The 25,163-nt window shown below is 36.8% G+C and overlaps 2 protein-coding genes and 2 long non-coding RNA genes across 5 annotated transcripts; 1 reads left to right on the forward strand and 3 right to left on the reverse strand.

The window, feature by feature from the left end:
* Nucleotides 1-743: 743 nt before the first annotated feature.
* LOC147507194 (uncharacterized) lies at nt 744-1,343 on the reverse strand. The gene has a single exon (XM_086599672.1). It carries the CDS (start codon nt 1,341-1,343, stop codon nt 744-746), a length of 600 nt encoding a protein of 199 aa, XP_086455798.1.
* A 5,939-nt stretch (nt 1,344-7,282) lies between these two features.
* On the forward strand, nt 7,283-17,168 carry LOC147507195 (Tetratricopeptide repeat (TPR)-like superfamily protein). The gene is made up of 19 exons (XM_086599673.1): nt 7,283-7,347; nt 7,633-7,702; nt 7,924-8,043; nt 8,177-8,217; nt 8,485-8,696; nt 8,807-10,863; nt 11,489-11,701; nt 11,823-12,488; nt 12,652-12,887; nt 13,020-13,230; nt 13,362-13,517; nt 13,631-13,788; nt 13,881-14,073; nt 14,186-14,580; nt 14,692-14,872; nt 14,977-15,197; nt 15,277-15,937; nt 16,031-16,109; nt 16,186-17,168. Exons 1-19 carry the CDS (start codon nt 7,283-7,285, stop codon nt 16,425-16,427), a joined length of 6,177 nt encoding a protein of 2,058 aa, XP_086455799.1. The 3' UTR covers nt 16,428-17,168.
* Nucleotides 17,169-19,861: 2,693 nt separating this feature from the next.
* LOC147507196 (uncharacterized) lies at nt 19,862-20,786 on the reverse strand. The gene is made up of 2 exons (XR_015216153.1): nt 20,575-20,786; nt 19,862-20,454 (listed from the first exon to the last, which is right to left on the reverse strand). It is a non-coding gene; the product is annotated as an uncharacterized LOC147507196 (long non-coding RNA).
* A 2,108-nt stretch (nt 20,787-22,894) lies between these two features.
* Nucleotides 22,895-24,137, reverse strand: LOC147507197 (uncharacterized). 2 transcript variants are annotated; one of them, XR_015216155.1, is made up of 4 exons: nt 24,058-24,135; nt 23,439-23,561; nt 23,191-23,330; nt 22,895-23,095 (listed from the first exon to the last, which is right to left on the reverse strand). It is a non-coding gene; the product is annotated as an uncharacterized LOC147507197 (long non-coding RNA). The 2 variants fall into 2 exon arrangements; XR_015216154.1 differs by having other exon boundaries at nt 23,439-24,137.
* Nucleotides 24,138-25,163: the final 1,026 nt, after the last annotated feature.

Consider the following 25,163-nt stretch of genomic DNA (forward strand, 5'->3'; position numbering starts at 1 on the left):
AAACTTTTCTCATGAGTTTGCAAATGTCATCAATCTTTGAAGGACTTAAAAGCATCTTTCGGATCCAAAGCGAACTAAGATAAAGAAGCTCTATTGTTTCTTACGGAAATCTGTTATTTAATTCCACCAACCGGTAATCTATTACAAACATTAAATAACTTCGGCGCGGTAGTGGTGCTCAACCGTAATGTAATCTTTCTGGGCAAGAACGACTGTACCGCCATGTGTGTGTCGAGCACCCATATCGAGGCATATCAATGTCATGTTTTTGCAAAACAAAATCACATCACTAAGGAAAGCGTCCCAAGAAGATCCTCTTAATTCTTGAAGAAGTGCTTTAAATCTTTGGAGACTAAGCCGATAGCATTTAAAATGTCTTGGGACTTTTCTTGCGGGGCTTTACACAAGACATTAGTAATTCCCATAGTCTTATGCAATAAATGAAAAAGAAAGACAAACTCAAAACTTTTCATTGCAAGAATAGCACCTTTAGCTTCTCCATAGAGTTGCTTGACCCGTTCTTCATGGCGCTTTCAAGAACTATACAAATTGAATCAAACATCTCTTTCAGACTACAAACCGAAGCAAAATGAGAACTCCATCTAGTATCTCCTGCTCGTTGCAAAGTAGAAACTTGATTAGCTCCTTTTCCAAAGAACAAGTTCACCACTAGCTACCAAAGATATCAATTTCATTTTTCCGAGTATCTTCCAACTCCTGTTTTCGGCAGAGCAACATGAAGATTAACAATAGAAGCCAACTTGGAAAAAATAACCAAACATCGAAACATCTTTAGAAGCCGCAACTAGAGCAAGTTGTAGACGATGTGCAAAGCAATGCACATAATATGCATATGGACACTCCTTCAGAAACAATGCCTGTAATCCATTCCATTGACCACGCATATTGCTAGCACCATCATAACCTTGACCTCTCATATTTATAATATGCAAATTATGGCGAGCAAGGATATTGCATATAGCTTCTTTCAAAGTTAAAGCACAAGTGTCTTTAACACTAACAATACCAAGAAAATACTCTCTAACAAAACCACCTCTATCAACAAATCTTAGGACAATCGCCATTTGCTCCTTGTTTGAATTATCTTGTGCTTCATCAACAAGGACACAAAATTTTGCATCACCAATTTCCTCACAAATTCTCTCTCTCACTTTATCGGCATAGATATGCAAAAGTGTCTTTTGAATTGAATGTGAGGTATATGTGGCATTTCTCGGAGCATCTTTTAATAATTCTGCAACCTTGTCATTCAACATCACTTTGCAAATCCCAACACTCCCTTTGAAATTTCCACCATTTTTTTGACTTTTTGGACTCGTCATGGCCTTTAAAAGAAATCCCTTGTAGTGCAAGAAATTGAATACACTGAAGAATAGCTTTGACTAGCAAACGGTTCTTAACAACCTCTTCTTTAGATAATGTATTTAACATATTATCTATATGTCGAGAAAAGGATTCATGAAATTTTCACAAGCTATCATCGCCGACCTATGAGGTGAGCATGGACCTCCTTCATGTTGCAAAAGGAACACTTCTTTCCATTATTAATCTTCTTCCAACATTTAAAACCTTCAACAGTGAATGCGGGGCCGGCTTGGTGATTTTGTTTCAAATATAAAACATGGAAAACAATAAGCTCTATCCGTATGGAGTGAGTACTCTAGCCAAGGAAATAGTGTGAACCAAGAGGAGTTGAACCGGGCGAGTTTGCTTTCGAATATGGTGGATGGATACTCTTTCTCACCGAGTTCAAGTAACCAACGCCTTTCCAAGAAAAGCTCGTCGAACATCATCTTGTTGATTAACCAGGTAATTATATATTGGAGTACGTTTACCTGGATCACGTTCAAATAAAGATGTGGAGTCAACTTCTTCAACACTAACTCTTTGGGCTTGAGGAGAAGGTTCAACTTGCTCAATTTCAACAACTTGAACTTGTGAAGGAGGTTGGCCATCTCTATCAAGTCTTGAAATATCAAGACTAGATGATGTAGAAGTTACATCATTTTCTGGGGTGACATCTTTAGGTTTAAAGAAGGAAAACATGGTTTTCATTTTCATACGAGCTTGATGTTCAGACATTCTTACCTAAGATAAATCATAATAATTTCATAATCAATAGTTTGCTCTATACTAAAAAAAAAAAAAAAAATACAATAATAACTACAATAATATTCAACTAATTAAATAAGACAAAAAATTAAATGACAATCTAATACTCCAATATAAACTATAAGTTAACAAGGCAATAAGTCAAATAGAGAACACATTAGTATTTGAAAATTGAAAAACAATAACGAAATAAAAAATATAGGCATAATACAAAACAATTTACCTTAGTCCTTAGCTAATGAATAGCCGAATATGAAATAAAATGATAAATAGATTAGGCGCGGAATTGGAACTGCCGACTGGAAGAAGATAATAATATAGAACAAAATTTTCTTTTGTGAATAGTACCGTCTGTACGAGTGTGCGACACAAAGTAACGAACTTTCAGTTTTTTTTTTTTTTTGACCTTTTGGTTTTTTTTGTTCGGTTTTACTTTTTGGAGAATCTCTGATTGTAAATTGTGAGAAAGTGGAATAGACAGATAGTGACTTGTGGGCGGTGGGCCTCTATTGTGAGTTGTGATTTCTTTTTTTTCTTTGTTTTCGCTAATAGGAAGTTGGGAAGTGGGAACAGCAAACAAACAGGACGGTCAAACTGGAATTGTGTGTGTTTGTCACTTGTGGGCCTATGGGCTAGACGGCTAGTATTCCTACTACTATTTTTTTTTTGGGAGAAGTTTGGGGGGGGGCTACAGCCCCTGTCAGCCAACCTTTACATCCGCCCCTGGTTGTCCCACATATTGTTGTTGAACGAGACACTAGTAATGTTGAATTTATAAGAGTCCTGCAACGTTTAGCTCACATGCACAATCGAGCTGAGCATAGAGAATTAGAACAACGCTTAATTAATCACTTGTGGGAATGGCGTGCAAACCAATAAATAAAGTTGTTTGGTGTCTTATTATTTCCAAGTTCAAAATTTAATTGTTTAAAATTGAAAAATGTTTTGTGTTTCATATTGACTTATATAAACAAATGAAATAGATTATTTATTAAATTTTATATAGCCAATTAAATTATTGTCATACAAGTGCTCAAAGTTGAATAAACAAAATAAACTCTATTAAAAAATTTCCCGATTTTTTGGTTTTATAAACAATCAAGTTTGTATTCAAAATAGATAACAAGGATAAAATTGTCCACATGATTTATATTCAGCACTCAAAGTCAGATCATTCTGACAAAAAACAAACATGTTTATTAGAGTTTAGCAATCAGCATTCATAGGGTGGGCCTTTTAGCATTCAACATTCAAAGGCTCAGAAAAACAAACGACCCCTCATTGTCCTCTGAAAATTGAACTCGTGGTAATCTTTTCACACTTTAACAGACACTTCCACCCTTTTGTTTATAGAAGTTTGCTTTCGTTTTTGTGTCCGTGTTATAATTATTATATAGAGAACCCATGTATCATGTTGGATGCTCCTATCTTACACTAGTGTTTTTTCATTGCATATCAAATTGGAGTATCCCGAGTGAATTTATGATGAAACCTAGTGTTCTATGGACCTTTGGCCGGAAATGGAGGGCTTGATGCAGTGAGCTCACTTACATTCTTCTCAAGCAAGGGAAAATATGGACCATTTGGAAGTGAGATAGGCACATACTTTACTTTGCTGCTCTTGGAAGGGTAGTTGGGATGCATGGCCGAAGTGGAGCATCTTTAGATGCATTAGGTGTGCATATGAAGTACTTGTAGCTTGGAACGTGAAATTGATAGTCTATCTCATATATCGTTGATGGTGGATCCACACTTTTTGTTTTTGTTTACTCATTTTCAAGTGTTAGTGGATGAATGGATCTACATGCATCTAAAAATTCCATACATGTTGAGAGCGAGGCTGTGACTTATGGAACGTGAACAAATGATCCTTAGCCCACAGGGTATAGTGGATCACCATATGCTAGTATTTTGTTTCTATTCTGATCAGTTGAGATATTTTAACCTTTAAATTAAAGGTTTCTTAAATTTTGATCCTCCTAATAATAGGGGTATTAGACTTTGGTCCAAACTTTATCGTTTATTAGACTTTGATCCTCCTGACCGTGAGTCAGCCCCGTTAACTAACATGTGGCATTAGTCTATCTCCTACTTTCTTCTAATACCCAGAGTGCCCTTAACGTGCCACACACGTAAGTCTTTGAAAGAACACATAAATTTGTTTTTAGCCATTTTGTAAATATCTTCATTTAGACTTTAGTCCTACTAAACTAATTTTTTTTTATATTTGTGGTCATTTGTATTGGCAAACAATTACTTTCTATCAAGATTGCCTACTGTGGGAAGAAGGTTAGTTCAAGGTGGCTACGGTTGGCTGCAACTCAACCATCAATATCATTAACCTGAAGCAAACATTGGAAGTTAAGAGCTAGTTGAAGATGAGAGGATTAACAACTAAGAGCCCTTGAGAGAACATCTAACATAGCTTTAACTTCCCTACACGCCAACATGTATGGTTGACTTAGCTTGTAGTCTCTTGGATAATCTTACACAAAAAGAAATGGTGTAGCATTTCATTGTCACCTAGCCTATTTGTTGGTTGCAAGGCACCCTAAGTCAAATTATATGCTTTTATTATGGTACATGCCCTCATAAAAGGAAACTGTAACTTTGGGGGCACTTATAAGATTGGGAGGAGAAACTTGTACTCGATCAATTATCTATTGTGCACATATAATAAACATTCATTTATATGCTCAAGACTTAGCATTGTAAAGAAACAAAAATTCAATTTAAAGAGAATATATATGGGTTGTAATGGAGGTTCACTGAAGCTGTCATTAGCTTAATTTTAGCACCTAGAGCTCAAGCCTGGAGAAAGGAGCGAGGGTCATATTATGACATGCTTGATTGCTTAGGTACAATAAGTAGTGTAAGATGAAATAGACTTAGGTTTTATCATGCGGCAACGCTAAGGGCTAGCACCCTTGCTTCGCCTTAGTTATTCAGGTGTCGCATTGTGGCATAGAATTGTACCTCAACAATATAGAATGTAGCGTGAACACATTGTGTAAGTATATTTAGGTGCTCAGTTGCTACAACCGTTTATAAGGCCAATCTTCACCTTGTGTTGGTTAAAAAGTGGGTGAACTAAACAACCTATTTATAATATAATTTATGTAATAGGAATTAGCATAAAATATCCAAATTTTCTTGTGCCTTTAACAAAATATCAACAATTTAAAAAATTTAGTTTAGAAAGACTAAAGTCTAAACGAAGATATTTACAGAGGGACTAAAAACTAATTTATGTGTTCTTTCAAAGATTCATGTGTGCGTACGTAAAGGGCACTCTGGGTATTAGAAGAAAGTAAGAGATAGACTAACGCCACAATGCCACATGTTAGTCACTAGGGCTGACTCACGGTCAGGAGGATCAAAGTCTAATAAATGATAAAATTTGGACCAAAGCCTATATTATTAGGATGACCAAAGTTTTAAAACCCCTTAAATTAAAGAAATTTTATTCGTACGATAATCAACTAATCAAGTCTTCTTTGCGTCAATGATTTTGAAAGGCAAAACCTAGAGCTAAAATTTTCTTTTGATGTTTTATGCCTCTTTACTGATATGGAGTGGTGAAAGTAAAATACAAAATGAACCAAACTCTATACTTCTACTGCCAAAATTACTATAATTTTATATCTAAATGGCTAAATCCTTACATAATTTGTTAAGGGCATCTCTAATGGAGGGTGTAAAATTATACCTCTACATAGGCTCCATCTAGATGCCATTAGGATTTTATAGCTCTAATTACAAATTATTGTATAGTCCATAAATATCCATTCTCTATTGTTTCCAACGGAGAAGTGCAAAAAAGTTCAATTTTAAACTCGGATGACACTTGAAGTGACGTCTATCTTTAAAGTAAGTGTCGTCCCACTTTAAAATTTTCAAATTGTGACTTTATAAATAGATAGAGACGACACTCCAAGTGACGTCCGAATGTTTTTTTTGTTCAGACGTTGTGTTCAAGTGTCGTAAGGACTATTTATTAGGGAGATTGGGAATTTCCTGCCCTTTCTATCAACTAATAGCCCCCATTGGATAGAGTTTTTTGACAATTAGAGTGTAAACTTTCTATTCTATATGGTTTACACCCCCATTGGAAATGCTCTAAAGAATCTGTGCAAAGTTATTGATTTAACTCTTTAACGGCCCCAAACCATTAATTTCCTCATTCTCATTGCAACTGTCCTGCTGTAGCATATTGTTGCTCTTTATACAATGAAAATTACTATTCACTAATCCAATGTTTGTAAACGAGAAATGGTAAAATTCATTGGGCCAATATTTGGGCTTGAATTTATAATCAGTGTTACTTTCACATTCTCTCTTCGAAGTTGAAACTCCTTATTAGTCTTTTCCAGTTTATAACAGAACTTGTAGAAAAATTGATGGAACGCGAAACCAAAAACCTTTCTTAAAACCTTTGCACTGAACTATTTACTCTTCAATCATGGTGAGACTAATTCTTCTCTCTCTCTCTCTCTCTCTCTCTCTTTCAATTCAATTCATTTTCATGAAAAGCTTGAATTAACTTCAGTAACATTGAATGATTTTTTTTTTGTTTCAGTTTTCCATTGCTGCAATAAACGATACAGATTCTAAAGGTCAATGGGAGCCATTAGCACCAACCAAAGAAGCTCAGGCATGTTAATTCTCTTTTTATTCTAGACATTTACTCAAACTTTGTTATTGTAACCATTTGGTTTCACTCAGTTTTCTTTAGTAATTTGGTTTTCAACTTTAATGTAGTTTTTACTTGTGAATAAAGATTAGATTTTTTTTGTTTTAAGTGTTGATGGAAGTAATGGTGTTAGTGTTATATGGTTGGAGAAAATGGTAATTATTTAAAAGGCATTGGTATGGTTCTTTATTGGTGTATTAGTTCTAGGGTTAGAATGGTTAAAATATTGATACACAAGTGTTGGAGGTGGTTTTATAAGGATGGTAATACTGGAGAAGTGTGACGATGTCGCGTTGTGGGGAAAGAGTATGTAAAAAGTAAGAAACCCTTTACTTGTCTCTTGATGAAGGTTGGGACACTTATTTTTGTATAATAAGAAAAGGAATGACATTCTAGAGGTATTGAGTTTGAGTAATGCCAGTTTCTAGAGCAGTTCATAAACATAATCCTAGAAAAATGGTTCTGGACCAGATGATTTTCCCATGTAATTTAAAGAATGTCAAGGCGAGGATGTTTCCCAGGTGATTAGGATTTGGGATGGAAGATTTCTCACAAAAATTCTGAGACATAATTAATTTAGTCCAAGTAGGAAGTGCCGAGGATATTTCTTGCACCAGAAGCTTCTACTTTCGGAAGACAAAATTTAGATGAAGTTAAAATATTTATGCCACAAAGAGGAGTTGAACATTGGAGATGGTGTGTGAAGTAGACTAGAATGTGTACAACTATGTCATTTGAGACTGTGTTTCTTGGAAGTATGCAAATCTTCTTGGATTTATCTAAATGGTTGCTGCATTGTTCTTTAGAAGTTTGCAAGGTGTAAGACAAATCAATACCTTGTCAGGTTTTACGTTTCTACTTTCAGTGGAAGCTTTGGTAGGATCTTTATATGAAAAGGTGGCTTTTAAGTTATGGACAACTAGTTATACATGTACACAGAGTCCTTTAACTGGCATTATTAGGCAAACCCAGAAAATTAACTTTGATGATGAAAAATCTCTAATTTTCTTCTTTTGTCCATGTGCACTTTTTCTTCCCCTCACCTCCTTTGTTATTACCTTGCATTCTATGACATCGTTTATTTTCGCTTACTTCAGGAATTTCATCTTTCCCAAACTTATCATGAAGGACTTCTTAAGTTACAAGCCAAAGAATATGCAAATGCTCGTGACCTTTTAGAAGCCGTCTTAAAAGATCCTTTGATAACGAGTGCTCAGGTACTGGTAGTTTGCGAGTTTTTTTAAAGAAGTCATGGGCCTGGTTACTTTGTTAGTGGTGCCCATGGTAGTGTGTCTGTTAAAGTGTGCGTGCATTTTTTATCTCACTGAGTATTCCTCTGTTGCATTTCAGGCAGATAGTAATGCTAGTGATGGTCATCTATCACAGCTCAGGTTGAGATATTCAGAACTTCTCTTATTATTGAAAGTATTTTCTTCATATTACTAGTGATTCTTTTGATAAACATGAAGTCCGATTTTGTGTGATTGTGTGTGTGCATTATCTTGGCGGTACATTAGCAAACCTCTCATTTCCGTTCTTTCAGTGAAAGTTAAGTTCATCACCCAGCCGATATAGTCTTTAACTTTCTCTAAACCCAACCAAACTCTTATTGTCATTTCATTACTTTTCCTTTAAACAGCAGACATGCTTTTTAACAGGTTCTTGGCACTAAAGAATCTTGCAAACGTTTTCCTTCAACAAGGTTCCGTTCATGATGAGAGTGCTCTGAATTGCTACCTTCAAGCTGTTGAGATTGATACTAAGGACTCTGTTGTCTGGAATCAACTGGGAACACTATCATGTTCAATGGGTTTATTGAGTATTTCTCGCTGGGCATTTGAACAAGGGCTATATTGCAGTCCCAACAATTGTAATGATTTACAATTTTGCTTATTGTTTATTGCTTTTTTTATCAGTGCACTATCCGTGTTGTCTGATACGTCCTCACTCAAATGACTTTTTTTTTTATGCTGGATGTAGGGAACTGCATGGAGAAACTGTTGGAAGTACTTGTTGCAATTCGTGATGAAACCGCTTGTCTTTCCGTAGCAGAGTTGATTCTGAGGCACTGGCCATCACATTCTCGTGCTTTGCATGTAAAGAATACCATTCAGGAGTCAGATCCAATTTCATTTTCTCCAAGAGGCATTGATAAACTGGAACCAAAGCATGTCCGTTTAAAGTTTCCAGGAAAGAGAAAAAGAATGGATTTTAACTTAAAGGAGGGAAATGCATCGAAAAGGACCGCTAAGAACCTAGAGCTCCACCTGGGAGAAGCCTCTTGGGAAGCACTTGCAGATTCAATCTTGGGAATCTTGCTCCCGTCGAATAGAAGGGCTTCTGATCCGGAGAATGTATTTAGACAAGATGATCTGGTTAATGATAAGGTAGATTCCAGGCTGGGTATGGCTCTTGTTGATGACACAAATGTACAGGAGAGTGGAATAGGGTCTGTTCAAACACCGGAGTGCATACGTCACAATAATTATCTGGATAAATGTGAAGATGTCAGACTAAGCATACACTTGCCCTCCAATACAGAAATTTGTACCACATCATCAGATGGAAAAGGCCAAATTGTAGTTCCAACTGGTGAAATCGCTTCTGTCAGTGAATGTGGAATGGAAAAGGCAAATAAGGTAAAGGAAAAGGAAGTCTGTATTGATGAAGAACATCCTCAGGAAAGGCGTAGTACTCGCCTGGAAAGGCTGAGAAGTCGCAAACCAGGAAAAGAAGAATCAGATTTTGCTACCAGTAAGGACCTAGCCAAAGTTGTCATTCGAGTTTTAGAACCTTTCATTACTAGTAGGTCAGGATCTAAAGAATTTGATCAAGCTGTAAATGATGCACCATGTCCTAACGTTCTGGCAAATATATCAGATAATGAACAGGATGAAGTTAGAAGGTTTATTTTAGGTGTTTCGAAAAATTATGGTGCTTACCATATAGGTCATTTGCTTTTGGAAGATGTTGCACATAAAACCCTGACATATCAGGAAGGTTTTGTTAAATTCCTGGAGTTGGACAAATTGACTAGACACTGGGGTCGAGACAGGTCTATTGAGTGTTGTCTTTTTCTTGCAGAACTTTATTATGATTTTGGACTCTGTTCTGGTGATGAGGCGAAGAAGTCACTCCTAGTAAGTGAGGCGTCGTATCATCTGTGTAAAGTCATTGAGTTGGTTGCTTTGGATTCTCCTGTAGACTGGAAGGGTGTACTCAATCTCAGCAGGGATGCAGGGATGGCCCCTTATACGAGTGAATTAAATGTAAGTGGAGGACAAGTATCAGCCAATTGTTCTCGAGATACTGGTATGGAAACAGCTGATGCTTCGGTTTCCAACGAGATACTTTCTGATAACTCTATCTCAACGTCTAAATCTTACTTTTGGATCCGCTTTTTCTGGTTAAGTGGATGTTTGTCGATTTCCTCTGGTGATAAAGAAAAAGCTTACGAAGATTTTTGTATGTCACTAGTACTTTTGAGAAAGAACAAAACTGCTGATGGTCTTGTAGGTTCCGTCCTTCGGCGCCATTGCAAGTTTACTAGAGAATTAACAGTTGATAGAGTTCTGCATGAAATTCACTTATTGAAAGTTGATTCCTTACTTATGAAGACTTTAAAGGAGATGATTGAAAAGGAAATGTATTTAGACTGTGTATACTTGCTTGCACCCCTTTTGCTCTCCACTGAAGAAGTTTACCTGAACTTTTTGCCTGGTGGCTGTATTAGAAGCGAAGAGGTTGTATCAATTGAATTATCAGCACTAGATATACTAATCAAGGCATGTGAGAAAGCTAAACCAATGGACATTGAGGTATATTTAAAATGTCATCGGCGGAGGCTACAAGTTCTATTGGTTGCAGCTGGTATAACAGAGTGCAAGACAGCTGTAGCAAGATCTGGTTTTGTGTCTGAAATGAAGACTGTGGAAAGCATATCCCAGCATTGGAGCCAGATGGTTGCAGAGGAAGTCAAGGAAGTATCTCAGTGTGCCTCACAAGTGAAGAATTTTATTAATCAATTAGGGAACTACGTAAGTTGATACTTGTTTTTCAAAATTCTGTTGCTTGCTTTCATAGAATACGTTTTGAACAACATTTGCATATGTACCCACGGTTGCTGTGCTTGTACTGAGGAGAGGTGTCATGCAGCGCTGGCTGTGAGGCACTAAATTCTGCTGCACAAAGCAGGTGCCAACTAGCAAAGTTGGTAAAACCTTTGGGTGATGATACCAAAGGTCTGGGGCTCGAACCCCGCCAACATCAAAGAGTTACTGATCTCAGAAACAGGCTTGCCAATCCAAAAAAAAAAAAAACACTGCTGTAGCGTTGCGCTGGACGGCTACCCTTAAGACGTGCATATGTCAATAAACAATCACCAATTTTGATAAGAATATTGAATACTCCTACAACTTAGAGTGGTATACTACTGATGCTGTAGCTATGTTTTAAGGATTTGTCGTCTAACTCTGGACCTTTGTGTTGCTATTTTGAATGTCTAACTATAAACCTGTGTATATTTTATTTTTATTCCTATTATTATTTCGTTCTTTCTTTCTGTATTATTATTCTATTTTATGTCTTCTTCCTCTCATATGAATTCTTTCTTTACTCTTGCATGCTTATGTGCCACGAAACGTCGCCATTTCATCCTTCTAGGATGGTATTTCTGTTCCTCTGAGCATTATAGGTGACATTCAAGCTCTTCTCCTTATCTTCATACGTAATATCATTAGCATATTTCTCTGTAAGAAATCCTCGGGATTAGGAGTTTCCGATACCGAACAAATGGAAAGCTGCTCTTTTCTGGATGCTGTCATTGCCTTCTGCAAACTTCAACACCTCAATCAGTCTGTACCTGTTAAAACTCAAGTGAGTCCAAGCTGGAAATTTACGAAGAACTTGATGTTTTTCAGTTTTTGCAATGCATATTCCTAAATAGGGTGGCGTTTTTTGTTTTTGTTTTTATTTGATTTTTGAGTTGCTATCTCAGGTTGAATTGATTGTAGCAATCCATGATTTACTTGCTGAATACGGGCTTTGCTGTTCTGGTAAAGATAGTGAAGGAGAGGAAGGGACATTTCTTAAATTTGCAATAAGGCATCTTCTGGTTTTAGACATGAAAACGAAGGCTAGTATTCAGTCTTCGAACAATCAATTGGAAGCACCTCCTTGTGTCGAGTCTCTTTCCCATCATAACTATGATAAAATATCTGCTTGTCCGTCGAAGTTGAGTAGTACTTTGGTTGTTAAGACTGATCTGGTTGAAAAGGGTGAAAATGCTGCTGTCACGAAACATTCTTGTGAAATAATGTCTGAATGTGTTCCACCTCATGCTCTTGCTAAGGATGGTGCAGTAAAAGAGGGAAAACATAGCAGTGACAGCAAGTTTGACCAAACACAGGAAGACAAAGCAAGCAATCAAGTTGTTGAACATGAAGACCAATGTTTTGATACTGAAACAAAGTTCGAATTTGGAATTGATAATGCTTTGGATCAGTGTTTCTTCTGCTTATATGGATTGAATCTTAGATCTTCGGATTCATACAGTGAAGATGACCTAGCCATACACAAAAATACTAGTCGTGGAGATTATCAGACGAAAGAACAGTGTGCTGATGTGTTTCAGTATATATTACCATATGCGAAGGCTTCATCTGTAAGCATGTAGTTTTTCCTTCATCCCCTTGCTGGTTTAAGATGTTTTCCACTTATTTATTTCTGTGTGTTATTTGTTATTTTTTTTGGGTTGATAGCAAATTCTTTGTTATTTCTTTTAGCACATACATTAGTTCTTATTTTCTTGACTCTTTCTCCACTAGAGGACTGGCTTGATCAAACTACGAAGAGTACTGAGAGCAATTCGGAAGCACTTCCAGCAGCCACCAGAAGATATGTTGAGAGAAAATTCGATAGACAACTTCCTAGATAACCCTGATTTATGTGAGGACAAAATCTTTGAAGAGGCTGGAGCTGATGGATTTCTGGAATATATTATGAGTATACTTTTTCCAAATGGGAGAAGCTTCAAGCATTGCATGAAACCGGCAATTGAAAGGTATGCCCCGAAATTACAATTGTTGTCCCCTTCTAGAATTTGCTTAATATATTTGTTTGGCTAAGTCAATGAATTCGCTCCCAGCCCTAAATATTGATTTATGTTGTCAATATGATGAAAACTTTGATGCAGCTGTGAGCCATATTTGGAAGTTTATGGCAACTTGTACTATTATCTAGCCCAAGCTGAAGAAACAAGTGCAACGGATAAATGTTCTGGTTTTGTACTCAACATAGAAGGAGAGGAATTTGTTGAGCAAAATGCAAACCTTCTAAAGTATGATTTACTGTTAAATCCATCACGTTTTGAGAGCTGGCAGCTGCTAGCAAATATATATGATGAGGTATAATATTAAGTAGCTATCATGGGTTTTGGTGAGTGGTGGAAAAAATTTGAATATTTACATCAGTCCCATAATGGCATGGTTGCACATATTCCATCCTTTTAAAATTAGCTTTCTTGCATTAAATACAGGAAGTGGACTTGCTGCTGAATGATGGAAGTAAGCACATAAATGTTGTGGGATGGAGGAAAAATCCATTTTTACCTCAAAGAGTTGAGAGTAGTCGAAGACGAAGTAGGCGGTGTTTGTTAATGAGTTTGGCATTAGCAAAGACACCTGCTCAGCAGGTTTCCTCTGTTTTTCTCAAACTTCCCCATCCTCTTGAATAATTGTCCATTGTTCTATTCCTTTAGTGAACCATGCCCTTATCTGGATACTAAAGAGATCTTTTTGGTTTCAGACTGAGATACATGAAATGTTGGCACTTGTGTACTACGATGGCATTCAAAATGTTGTACCAATTTATGATCAACGATCTGTTGTACCCACGAAGGATGCGTTATGGATGATGTTTTGTCGAAATTCAAAGAAACACTTTGAGAAGGCTTTTGCGCACAAGTACTTTATCTTGCCTCGACTCTTGATTACTGTGTTTATCTTTGAGTTATTACTCATGAATTTCAGCATAATATGGCCTTTACTAATTGCAGGCCAGATTGGTCGCATGCGTTCTACTTGGGGAAACTTTGTGAGAAGCTAGGATTTCCTCCTGAGGAGGCATTTTCATATTATATCAAGGCCATTACTTTGAACCCCTCAGCTGTGGATCCAGTCTACAGGATGCATGCCTCACGTCTGAAATTACTTTCTACATGTGGGAAACAGAATGTTGAGGCTCTGAAGGTTTTTTCATGCATTCCTGTATTTTCTTTGTCAAATTTGAATTTTCTGTCTCAAGGACTCAATCTCCTTTCCAGATGGAAGCTTGTGTGAAACATATCTATGCTCTTTTCAGGTTGTTGTATCTTATTCCTTTGATCAGTCAATTAGTGGGACCATCAGGGATATCCTTGACCGGACTAGTTGTGTTATTCCAATGTCGCGAAATGATGATAAAGAATCCTGTAATTCGACTGATCTTACTCAGAGCAAGAATGAGGGGTCTAATAGTCTTGAAGAGGCTTGGTACATTCTTTATTGTGATTGTCTTTCTGCCCTTGAAGGATGTGTAGAAGGGGAGCTCAAACATTTTCACAAGGCAAGGTATATGCTTGCACAAGGATGGTACAGAAGGGGTTCTAGTGGAGGCCTTGAGAGGGCAAAGGAGGAACTTTCATTTTGTTTCAAGTCATCTCGGTCTTCATTTACAATTAATATGTGGGAGATTGATAGTACGGTAAAAAAGGGAAGGTACTAACACACACCAATTTGAATTTTATTTTATTCTTTTCTACTACTGTCTGGCTTGCTTTCCATGGGTGCTGGTGGAAACCTTTTTCACCGACTTCTGCTTTGTTTCAGGCGCAAAGCACCTGGTCTTGCTGGGAACAAGAAGGCCTTGGAAGTAAACTTACCAGAAAGTTCCCGCAAATTTATTACTTGTATCCGAAAGTATGTTCTGTTCTATTTGAGACTATTGCTGGAGTCTGGAGATATCTGCACCCTTGACCGGGCTTATGCATCTCTTCGAGCGGATAAAAGAGTAATAGTTCATTTTCTAACTTACTACTGCAGCATAAGTTTATGTTTGAAACTCAACTATTGACTATTGAAGTACATCTTTAATACATTTAAGATTTATTGCAGTTCTCGTTGTGCCTGGAAGACCTTGTTCCAGTAGCCCTTGGCAGGTTTATTCAGGCCCTCATGTCATCCATCTGCCAAGCTGAATCGCTAGACAAAAACTTTCCCCAGCAATTCCTGGAGAGAATGTTCAACTTATTTATTGATCAGGGGAACTTATGGACTGATATAAATAACTTACCTGAAATCAAGAGCCCAGAGTTATCCGAGAGCTGTTTCTATGGGTAAATTACTTGAATTCTTTGTATCCTATACTTACTTAGGTTGCATATGTTCTTAACATTGCTTACTTGCTTATCACAGCTATCTCCATCAATATATTCATTCCTTGGAGAGAGATCTGAGGCTAGACACACTTGAAGGAATAAATGAGAAGATTCGGAAACGTTTTAAAAATCCAAAGTTGTCAAATAACAACTGTTCCAAAATATGCAAGCATGCTTCAGTGGCTTGGTGTCGATCAATTGTGATAAGCTTGGCTTTGATCACACCATTACATTCTGCAGACTCAAGTGTGCCTCAGGTTCCTAATCTAGCAGGTGACAATTTAGAAAATACTCTTCTTTGTGTTGCTCTTCAAGGGAGTGAGCTTTGGAATTCTTTATTTGAGGATCAAACCCATCTGAAAGGTCTTGAGGCAAAGTGGAGCATTGTGTTGTCCAAAATTGATGGCATCGTAATCAATCAAGTATTGGCGGAGAACGTGGAGTCTGCCAACACTTTACTAAGATCTTGCTACAACTTCTATCGGGAGAGCTCCTGTGGAACCCTTCCGTCCAGTATAAATCTGTATACAGTGCTGTCTCCGCTAGCAACAAAATCATCATGTCAACTAGGCATGGATGGGGCTGACAACTTAGATCTTAGCGTCCCACGGAAGCTTCTTTTGTGGGCATACACTCTAGTCTATGGCCGTTACACAAATATCCTTGCTGTTGTAAAGCATTGCGAAGAAATTGCGAAGGTGTGATAACTAACTCATCTACTACTGTAATAAAAACATTGGATAATAAAATGGATAAAACATGACTCCTATGGATTTGTGGGTGTATGACAGTCAAAGATGAAAAAAGGAACTGTGACATCATCTGCTTCCTCGCATGCCAATCCATCTACTTCAACTACTACTCATACAGGTTCTTTCTATCACTCTGATCTTTTGATTGTCTTTTGTATGACATGTTCTCAAACTTTGATGTGTATCACTCATAGGTGGTGGGAAAGATAAAGTTGCTCAGACTGAATGTTGTGATGCTGAGATTAACCCGTCATCTGTGGTGGCATCTGCTTCTTTTCCTGAAAGTGAGGGACCACGTAGCTCACATCTACACCCTTGTTCTGCTGAGGCACAAAAGAGTGAAAACAATGTCCCACAGCTCCACCAGTGCACCAATATAACTAAAGAAAAGAGCATCTCAGACACGCAAGAGGGAGAGGGTGATGACGGCAATTGATTTCTCGTTTTTCATGTTGTTCAAATTATTATCATGGGGATCACCCTGGAGCATGTCATCTATTTTGGGACTTTAGTGCAAAACCAGACTGCCGGGTCTCTCGCTGGTTTTAATGGGCAGGTAAATAGCAACCACAAAGTTGTTTCGTACTGCATAAACTCCATAAAGGGCAGACTTGACTTGTATAAAAAACGGCGGTACATCTTCTCCATCTTATGCCCTTGAGACAGATTTGGAGGTAAGTGTTTTTCATTTCTCTCTCTCTGAGTCTCTGTGTGAGCCCTAGCAAGTTAGATTGGAGCTTGATCATGATGCTCTCATTTACAGATACAGAATCAGTCTCCTCAGCAGTATATGTGACTGACTGCAACTTTAATGGTCAAATAACAACTCACTGTATCTGCTATGTTCTTATATGAGCCTTATTGACCATCGGGGCTTCAAATCCTTATTGGCTGTTCATCTAGGTTGAGTATGTTCCTCCTCGTATGCCAGCCTGTGCATTATTGGGGCTCTTGTATATTGTGTATCAAATCATACTCAGAGATCTGTAACTTTGTCGAGTTCCACCAACAATTGGAAGATGGTCTAGACCTTACAGTCAATAGGGCTAGGATCATTTTTGGTTAGATTGTCGTAGATAGATTACCTAACTTATGAACATCACAAGGTTGTATAGATGAGATTTTGTAAAGCGGTCTTTTGTTGTCTAAAACTCAAAATATCCTGATTACTTGATTAGCACATAGTCCACATACATCTTCGACTAGTACAAAAGTAAATTCTGTTGGTTCAGTAATTTTACAGAAACCATGTGATCATGAGTTTGAAGGGAAGATGGGAGGGAAGATGGGAGGGCTGTGGGACTTGATAAGAACTGGGAATGGCTCAAACAGAAACCCACCAGCCAAAGGATTTCTCTTCTTTCTTTTATTCTTTCCTTTTACTTTACTATTTCCTCTTTTCCAACATAAAGGAGTGAATATGTGAACAAAATCATTGCTGGAAGTAAGTCTTGATTATTCAACAATGGCATTTATTTTCTTTTTAACAGTAAGTAGTTAGTGGAGGTTTTCAACTTTCAAGTATAGAACTATACTTGCAATACACAAGATGTACGTTTTTCAGGTGCTATATTTTTCTTTTTCTTATACTACTGCATGAAAGTAGTTGAAGTGATGTGAAAGGAATGAGCAGGCAATCGAAAATTCGAAAGTGTGAACTCTGTAGTGTCACCTTGAGATTGAATTTACACAGTAGTTCATTCAGCTAGTAATGTTCCAAATTCAACGTTGCACCGTTTGGATCCTTAACTAGTAGTACTGTAGTATTCATGCGTGTTTTGGGTTCAATTTCAACAACATTTTCAGTGCCGTTCTTCATTTTCCTTCATATCTATGATAAAATGTCTATTTGGAATTTATGACCAGCCTTCAGCAAAAAAGAATTTATGACCAGCATTAAAAAGTACATGGTGTTGTCTTGCAAGTTGCAACTGCTTTTAAAGGACATTGTCGAAAGAAAAAAAAAACACTACTTTTCAAGGCAAATCTGCCTTGTGATTATGCTTGGGCTTGTACGCTCGGATATTTTTCTGTAGAAAATTTACATTTTTTCATGTAGATATTATCTCAGTAAGTTTTCAGGGAAAATGCATTGCAACTCTTTGATAGCAAAACGAATCGGTCTGATCGAGAATTGAACCAACAAACGTTTTTTGTAGGAAAATGTTAATTTCTTATACATGGGGTCAGAGGACTTTTGGAACAGTACGTAGAAAATAATCTTCATTATTTTTGTGCGAGAATAAGAACAGATGGGAACAAAAAAATGTTTTAATAACAATTTTTTGGATACCATTTTTATAAATAAAAAAAACAATAAGTCGATTACACAGATCAAATGACTATAGGTCCAAATAGGTAGATATTCATATATTAGATCGATCCAAAGACCAATTCATGCTAAAATATCAAGGAACCAGTGTAATACAATTATATAGACCGAACCAGCTCACTTATACTACGGTTCTGAGACATAAGTCATAAAATACCCAGGTCAATTACTCGATTCAAGCGAACAGATGTAAGTGACCAATTAAGTTTATGACTCAGGAGTCAGGAGGGTAAGTAGGTGAGCTTAACGTACATAAGAAGAGGACCAGTTAAATGTGACTGCCAACCAGCTCAGTTCTCTCCCCCTCATTAAACATCATAAAACACCAACAAAACCATCCACTCATTTATCTATAAACAAAATTTTGCTTGCACCACCATCATCCTATGTCAAAATTAATATGGATATAGTTTTTTATTCGGAATTTAAATCTGTTGGTATTGGTTATGTTATGGGAGATGACAATAGAATTTTCTTAGCAACAGGTACCAGCAAAATGTGTGGACGAAACGCCGAGGGCTCAAGTGCGCTATCCAATGGCGTATGTCTTAGGCTACAATAGGATTATCATTGAAATTGATTGCAAAACAGTAGCTGATTTTTGGAATCACCTAGCTACTAACATCGAGAGGATAACCGCTAATATAATTATAGATGCACAATACTTCATCTCCTCTATTGATTTCTTCAGTGTAATCCATGTGGATAGAACGTGTAATAAGGTCGCACGTATATTAGTGACCGGAGCTCATCATCTCAGAGATTGTTTCTGGGAGATGGAAGCACCCTCTTGGTTACTAGGACACTTGCAGGAGGATCATATGACATGTAATATTCAGGTACCTGACGCACTTTAATGCAAATATAAATATATGCAGTGGTTTTACCAAAAAAAAAAACGATAACAATAACTATGATGGAGCCACATGCGGTCGAAGTTTGTTCCGAAGAAAAGTTGGGGCACATATATATACTAGGGTATGCCCGTGCCTACGGCCCGCGAGGTGTCGACACACCTGCGGCGCTACCTCGACGCTCGACCCCCCTGACACAGACAAATACCTTGTTCAAATGTAACGACAACTACTTTTTCTTATTAAGAAGAGGTTATCTTAGTCAAGGACTGTTTGAATGGGCGAAAGATTAGGGCATGGAATTTGAGTTGGTTAGTGCTCAAAATCCCATTCAAGCATAAATGTTTGGAGGCTTGAAGCTGAGGTGGTAGCCGCTAGATGAGACAAGTGGTGGAGGAGCTTATGAAGACTCTCTAATCAGTGGAGGAGGCATCTGACCAGGACTTAGCTGATTAATTGTTGTTTTGTAATCTATGGCAGTCAAGTTATTTTCTTTTGGGCCAGTAGGGCAATCACTGGGGTAGACTCATGAAGTAGGGCAGTCGGCCATAGATGCTGTGTTTGTACCTCTGCAGTACGGGTTTATGACTAATTCCTCATTTTAAAGTTAATGTAGGATCTTTAACCAAAAGAAAAAAGAATAGATTAACACGATAGCACACTACAAAGACTACCATAGTAGAATTTCTCATATTTCAATCATCTTGGCAGTACTATTGTTTTAAACAGTAATTGGCAGTGTGTAAACCTTAACAACAACTGCGAATTCAACAAGCTAAAAGTACACCAACCCACAGTTACACAACCAGCTTACAGTAACATTTATCAAAGCTTTTCGAGCTACTTGGCAGAAAAGCTTAATTCTAAGCAAACTCATACAAGCATCATCAGTCAAAGTATGACTGATATGAGCAACTTCAAACTGGGAAGGGCGGAAGAAGGCCAACTTATTGCTACTGCTAATGCAGTGAGCCAGAGACACAGAAAAAGGAAGATGTGATTATTAGTTTATTGCCATCAGGAGAAACAGAGACCATTTTATCTACTGAATAATGTCAGTGTACATCATCTCCATTGTCCTCTTCTGCCAGTCTAAGATTGCCTGAACAGATCTACTCTCTGGTATCCCTTCTGGCCACATTGGGACCACAACATAGACAGTGAACCTTTCTCCAGCTTCAATTTTACTTAAAATTTTCAGGGAAAGTTCTTTGGGAATAAGATGCAAACAACCAACGTCTTCACACTTGATGCCATCTGGCTTCCAGGAGAATGAACTGCCATGGTTCACCAACTCATGTTAGCCATCTTTGCCCCGCACCATTGACATCAATTAGAGAACAATAATAACATACACATGAAATTTTTAATTGGAAGTATTTCCACTTCTTACTTACCACCAATGCTTTATAGGAAGCTCTACAGTAGGTTTGAGCCTCCCTCATAGCTTTGGCAGGCACCTTGATCGACACTCTGTACATCAGTTGGTTTAGGAATTCATTTAGGGCCTCATGATCAAAGGTCGAAATATTCCTTTGACACAACCTGTACATAGCAGTATCTTGGGTGATTATTGCTTCTACCCCGAGGACGTTTGTGTTTTCAGATGTGAACTTCATAAAGTTCAACCAATCATTTAGAAGCCAAAAAATCGTTCTGAAAATTATATAAAAACCATTATCAGCAAAATGAGCCGAATAAGTTCATACATCATGTATGCTAGAAGTTACTACACTGAGTTGCATGTGAACCAAATAAAGCACATGAAAGTAACAAAAAGTAGTGCAAATTACAATTGAGAATCTAAAGTTTATTAATTTAATAACAGTGAACAATATTAGAGGACTTTTGAGCATTATCAGCAAATGCAATAAATTAAAGCCCTAGATATTGGATGTGAATGATAAGGTTATGGTCAGATCAAAAGTGTGTTCAACAGTTGATTAAAACCAAATGACTACATTGGCATAGACATGTTGCTACTATCAGCATGGAAAAGCCACCTAGTTATAAAAGTAATAAAATGAGGTAGAAACTTACATGAAATCGATTAGCGAATCAGAGAAGCTTCACATAAACCCGAAACTAATTCCAAGTGTCCTAATTCTCCTCTAAAACCTCTTGATATAATACCACTCCCCGTGAGTGATCATGGATTATAGATGAGACATGACTTTTAGGACAAATTTTTATTTAAATTTTAAATTAAAAAAAGCAGTCACAACCCGAGAAGCCACTAAATGTGGTGCCTCCTCTAAAAAATAACAATAAAATAAATTTGTGTACACCTCAAGATCAATATTCGGTATAACCAGATAAGAACCATTTTTCACCAAAAATTTAGTGACCAATAAACCCTGTATAAATAAATGATAAAAATGTCTTCCAGCATTCAAAGTTTGATTAACAAAAGAATCCTTTAAAAGATATACATACATCAGCAAAGTTAGCATGTCAGGTATGCACTTGAGCATCTTTGCTTGCTCATTATCATTCGTTTTTCAATTATAGTCATACATAAAGCTCGGAAAGTATCCAACGAATACAATAGGAGAGTGAAAAGCTCAGAAAGTATCCAACGAATACAAAGTTAATTTGATGAGTTCCAAGGCAACTAAACAGGGGGATATTCATTTCCAAAAAATAAAATCACAACTCAGGAACCACATTAACAAAAATATCAATTAAATGTTAGGCATGAAACAACGAATACTTTTTTCAATTATAGTCATACATAAAGCTCAGAAAGTATCCAACGAATGCAATAGGAGAGTGAAAAGCTCAGAAAGTATCCAACGAATACAAAGTTAATTTGATGAGTTCCAAGGCAACTAAACAGGGGGATATTCATTTCCAAAAAATAAAATCACAAATCAGGAACCACATTAACAAAAATATCAATTAAATGTTAGGCATGAAACAACGAATACTTTTTTCAATTATAGTCATACATAAAGCTCGGAAAGTATCCAACGAATACAATAGGAGAGTGAAAAGCTTAGAAAGTATCCAACGAATACAAAGTTAATTTGATGAGTTCCAAGGCAACTAAACAGGGGGATATTCATTTCCAAAAAATAAAATCACAACTCAGGAACCACATTAACAAAAATATCAATTAAATGTTAGGCATGAAACAACGAATACTTCAAAAGTTCATACATCACAGGTACATTTTAAAAACAAAACTAAAACTGAGATTGAAAAGTAGATACCTAAGTTAATTAAGGACGCCAAATCATGTTGGATATGAGAAGACCCCTACGAATACTCCATCTCCATGAAATAGATAATAACCTAACAAAAAAAAAACCCCCCACAAAGTAATTAAATAGATCTTACAAAGTGTTTGAGTGGTTAAATAGATCAAGGGGAAAATGGAAAATAAAAAAGATGTTATAAGTGAAGAGATGTTACCTGTTTGACAAAGTCCAAGTGTTTGCGAAGGCAGCGAAGAAGAGTGAAAGATAAAGCAATGAAATTATATCACACGGGTGTCGACCCCAAATTACTCAATCTGAAGCTCCAAAGAGAAAATAACCTAAAAAAAGAAAAAATATATATTCAAAATACAAAAAATAATCAAAGTGATCGGTTTAAAAATTCAAAAACAGGTAATCAAACCCTATAGTATTTGATTTCCTATGCCTTTTTATCACATTGAATGATAACCCTAGTTTAAAAAAAAAAAACTGTTACAAACCATAGATATAAAAACATAAGAAACCTTTTAACCCAAAACTATGTTAAGAGAATACAATCACGTATAGGAGTTACTTTCATCCTCGCAACTTGGCATTGAAAATCGCTCGCAGCATTGACGGCGAACCACCAGGAAGAACAACCTTCTTCCGGCTCGTCAATCTCTTCAACTTCAGCTTTTTGGAGGCACATTTTGTCCAAGATCTTATTTACTTCCTGATTCAGACAAGCGGTATAAATGTTACCCCCACAATAGATCAACACTATCTAATTAACTTGAAGAAGAAAGCGCAGATATGAACATTGAATACCTGAGATTGCAATCATTTTCATGACGCCTGGTTTCCATTTAAAGATCATCCATCTTAGAGGTCTTTTCCTCCTTTACTCATAAAAAGCAAACCAACTTTGAAGATATAATGATTCATTATCATCCTGCAGTTACTGCTATCTGCAAAAAAAAACAGTAGAACATAATAGGAAAGGTTCCTTTCAAATTTTGTCAAAAGAGACAATGCCATAAGGTTTCTGTATTAACCAGAAAACAGGGGAAATATACCTCCATCCTGGAAAGCTCGATCTTCCCCTCAGTGGTGCAAGCAAGACTTCAATTGATGGCATTTTAACATTTTATCATCCTTTTGAGCAATGTAAACCCTTAGAAGTGTGCCGAGAAATAGTTCTGCAAATTACACACGATCTTAAAATGATAAAAGTTGGCAAAATATATAAAATACAAAAGACGGATAAGATTTCCATAAAAAAAAACCTTTGACTCTACTCCATTCTAGAAATTATGTAGTTGTAGACCAAGTAAAAAAGGAGCAATTCCAGTAAGTTACACGTGAAGCCGAATCTGCTAGCTTCGAAGTTTACAAACCTTTTCCTCCTTGCAACAAGTTGACTATATAAAAGAATTGGATTTTACTGTAACTGAAGCGCGCCTAAGTATTTTTCAAGGCTATTTTTGTGCTGGCACCAAACAAAAAGTTAGATAGGACCACCCAATTTCACACTAATGATATATTCTACAGGACCGAAAACAAGTGAGTTCAAATTTCAGAGGGAGAACAAAAAACAAGACAAACTAATGAGATTCATTAACTTTTGAGATGGGATAATGAGATCCCCAGGTTTAATGTGAAAAAAATTACTAACAAAATAAGGATCGATCGAACCTGAGAAGAGTGCCGAGAGAGGGCTCTAGCTTTTCAGTGGCGGAGGAGAGGAAAGGGGATAACAAAATGATGTTTTAGGTTTGAGGAGAGAAGATTAAGATCCGACGGACTGTCACTTGTTTTAGTAAAACAGCATACGCCCTAACAACACTACATGCTGCCCCGTCATAAGTTGAGAGAACAGATTTGGACCGTAGGATGGGGGCCCTGCGGGCCCCACACTGCTCTCTATTGTTAATATAGATATTGAATATTAGCATATGATACATTCTTAATTAGAAGACATAAGTCGATTATTCCGAAGTTTTTTTTTCTTCATCAATAATTGAGCTCATATGTTATGAGTGATGCTATTATCAATGAAAAGGTTTTATGTTCAAAAGCTACGAAACCATAAACAGGACGATTAATAACAAAACTGTCACACAATTTCTAATGTCGTTGATGGCACTCTGATTATCACAAAACATTTTCGTCTTACTTGACCTAACATGCATTTTTACAATTGTATAGCCTAACAATTATTTTCGTATTATATGAAAACTACACAACTTCAGACAAATTCTAAATATCAACTACAACCTAGCTAACATGTCCAACTCTCTAAACAACTATTAACAACAAATAATAATGTAAAGAAGTAAAACGATATCACAACACAAAGATATATCGTGGTTTGGCGATGGTGCTACTTCCACAAGAGCTTTCTTTTTATAAAGTGGGAAGGAAGATTCTGATATCTCTTTTCATTATTTCCTTTACTTAGATCACTCGTCTCTTTTTCTGACTTTACGGGGCTTGTCTCTCTGTAAAGGTCATCTCTCAATCTTGATTGATTTCAAGATTGGGGTTTCTCTCTTTTGTGTTGCCTTGGTTCATGTCTCTTTTTTTTTTCCAAAACCTTGTTTTTGTTTATATAGTAACCCGCAATTTCGCAGTTACTGTAACCATGGACCAAAATATCGCCGATATATCCGATATATCGACGATATTTTGGTACACCGACATCGATATTTCCGACATATATCCACCGAATATAGAACCTTTTTTCCGATATATATCGGAATTTCCGATATAAAACTTTATATCGCTGATATAATCGATAT

The sequence above is a fragment of the Coptis chinensis genome, chromosome 3 (assembly GCF_015680905.1).
Source record: "Coptis chinensis isolate HL-2020 chromosome 3, ASM1568090v1, whole genome shotgun sequence".
Taxonomy (NCBI): domain Eukaryota; kingdom Viridiplantae; phylum Streptophyta; class Magnoliopsida; order Ranunculales; family Ranunculaceae; genus Coptis; species Coptis chinensis.